Source organism: Cyprinodon variegatus, unplaced genomic scaffold (assembly GCF_000732505.1).
Source record: "Cyprinodon variegatus isolate N-32 unplaced genomic scaffold, C_variegatus-1.0 Scaffold491, whole genome shotgun sequence".
Classification (NCBI taxonomy): Eukaryota; Metazoa; Chordata; class Actinopteri; order Cyprinodontiformes; family Cyprinodontidae; genus Cyprinodon; species Cyprinodon variegatus.
Genome location: NW_015150944.1, coordinates 28,756 through 31,572, shown reverse-complemented (window position 1 = coordinate 31,572; position 2,817 = coordinate 28,756). Strand labels below are relative to the sequence as shown.

General features: G+C 42.0%; 1 protein-coding gene across 1 annotated transcript in view; it reads right to left on the bottom strand.

The window, feature by feature from the left end:
- Positions 1-2,502, bottom strand: part of trpc1 (transient receptor potential cation channel, subfamily C, member 1) — a 19,781-nt gene extending 17,279 nt beyond the window's left edge. Inside the window, exons 1-2 of the mRNA XM_015390271.1 lie at positions 1,993-2,502; positions 1,414-1,568 (exon numbers count right to left, since the gene is read on the bottom strand). Of these exons, the coding sequence (XP_015245757.1) occupies positions 1,414-1,568; positions 1,993-2,161 (324 nt within the window). The 5' untranslated portion in view covers positions 2,162-2,502. The remainder of the gene's footprint in view (positions 1-1,413; positions 1,569-1,992) is intronic.
- Between the last annotated feature and the right edge of the window lie 315 nt (positions 2,503-2,817).

The window sequence follows — 2,817 nt, the reverse complement described above, 5'->3', positions numbered from 1 at the left end:
AATCCATCTGTCGGAGTCAGGTTAAAAGGGAGTTTTTCCTCTCCACTGTCTCTACAAGCATGCTTAGTGTGAGTGATTGCATTTGAGTCAATGAGTCGATGCAATCAACTGGTTTTCCTTAGATAGAAAACTTTGAAGCAGTGTGACTGTATGATGTGGTTAACTGTAAAGTGCCTTGAGATGACATGTGTTGTGAATTTGCGCTATATAAATAAAGTGAATTTAATTGAATTTAACAGGAAAAAACAAAAATAGTGAAGTGTGAGACAGAGCATTAGGAAAAATTCTAGTAGTATGTTCAAGTGGACTTCTGATGTTGATCTGAGAATGATACAGAAGCCAAACTTGGTTATGTTCCAGTTTAAAGGCTGAGAACAGCGGGTTAAAAGCCAAAACACAGGCTAACTGATAGTAGCAAAACCTGTAAATTACAGTAAAACAATATTTGTAATTTTTTATGGAATTTACAAACTGTAAATAAACATGTTTACATATAAGGTTGCACTTTATCAGAAAATGAAATACACATGGTTAAAAGTAGGGAGCTTTTTATTGCAGCTAATACTTTGTTTGAAATATGCAGCGACCATATTAAATTTGAAGGTCAAGGCGAGTTGGTATTTCAGCTTTACTAAACTTAATGTCAAATCTTCCAACTTAAAACTCAGCCATCAAGCATTAGTGGATATTGGTGGCATTTTCTTAGTATTTTTAATGGTATACAATGTGTAAAATTCCAAGTGAAAATGTTATTAAAAATGTCAATATAATAGAATTGTTTAAAAAAATTTTGAAAAATCGAGAATCAATAATGTAGAGTATTCTGTTGTAAATGTGATTTTATATAATGATAATTGAACTTTATTGATCTCACATTGGAGAAATTTACAACTGCATTTAACCCATCCCTGTGGGGAGCTGTGGGCTGCCATTGTGTGGCGCCCTGGGAGCAATCGGGGGGGTTAAAGGTCAGAGTGCAGGCTGTGGGGGATCGAAGCACACTTCTCTAACCCACTAGGCCAACAATCCCCTCAATTTACAGCTAATCTAACAATTTCTAACCATCTGTCTCTGCTCCGGAAACAGACATACCCATTGCATGATACTGCCACCACTGTGTTTCACTATAGGGAATGTATGTTCACACTGTCAGAATTTCAGCCACACATTGTTTTCATTGGTACAAAAACTTTCGTCTCATCCCCTACATGCAAATTTTCCATGGCTTCCTCTCAACAATTCAGCAGCCCTGGCAGTGAATAAAACCCAGATGTGTAAGCTGTCTTTACTAATAACAGACATTCAAATGCAGTTGGTGGTGTTGGAAAACTATGCATCATTCCATTTATCATGCATTGAGTGCTCTCTCACCAAAAACATTCAAATAAAACAGATTTGCAGTGTGTTACTAACCTGGCAGCCATGCTCTAACAAAAGCTGCAGGATGTCCAGGTTTTCATTCTCGATGGCGATCGTCACCGAGTCCCGGCCAAGCACGTCCACACAGTTGATGTTGAGCTCACCATGGCGGTTCTCCTCCAGCAGCTTCTTCACCATGTAATAGTCACCTGGGAAAACACACAATTATCCATCAGACACCAAAGCTGCTTTAAAGTGACTTTTGCAGAGATGTGTAAGGAGACGTTTCCAGACCTTAGCAGTAGTTATGAGGCGAGTGGTGAGACAGAGCAGGCGGCAGCCACTTAAATCTTTTCTTAACAATAACATCTCCCTCAGTAACTGGGTTATGTTTACAGAGGCTTTATATGGTGAATCTAGGGAGTTATCAATGACTGCTTGAGAATGCCTCTGTGCTTTTTGACTAGATAGTATATCATTGCATTACCTCTCCTTGTTAGGAGCTGATGTTGGAAATGATGCACATCCTCCTGCTTTGCAGATCATGTTCTACTACTAAATCCCTATAGGTGAATATGGACATTTTAGAGACAATCATTGAGAAAAAAAAAAAGGAATAAAAGTGTATCTAACCTTTCTCGCATGCCAGCAGGAAGAGCTTCTCGTCAAGCGTCGTCTCCTCCTTCACTTCCCTCACGTCTTTTAAGGCCAGGAATTTGTCGGGAGAGGAGGAGGTGTCCGTGCCCTGGTACAAAGCTGCCATAACGACGGAGAGCGAACCCGGCCAAGCGCTGATGTGCATCCCACTACCAAGCTGCGACCTTTACGCAACACAAGCCCGTCAGCATCATTCTCATTCTCTGCAGACTGGAGGAATCCTTCCCGAAAAGAGGAACGGAGGGCAGGTTTACAGCGTCGTCATCACGAGAAACCTGTATGTGTGATCAACACGCACACACACACACGCCTCAGGCTTGTATTAAAGCGACTAAATTTGAGACGAACCTGAAATATTAGATTCAAAGAACCCCGGATCTATCGATTCCATCAGCGTGTTTATATGCACCATATTTTTCTCCCCCCTCCCCTCCTCATCGCTGCTGGGATCTTTTTGGTCCTGATGCTGCCGACGAAGACGGGACTGCGCATGTTTCTTCCTCCGTGCGCCGCGCTCATCCGGCGCGCGCGCGCGACGCCGTGTGTGACTCATGATTACGTAAGATTGTTATGTGTGTTGTTTGTACACATAGCAAGGAGACAGAATGCAGCAAATTATTTATGTTCATCATACAGTTGGATTCTTACTGCTGAATAGATAAATGGGCGGTATGGCCAGGGGTGGAGCTAGATGGGGGGCCAGGGGTGGCCTTACCCAATCATGGGCCACCCCTACCATTTTAATCCCTCTAATACAGACGGTGGCAGCAGTAATACTTTCAAGTGGAATGTTTTAACTTA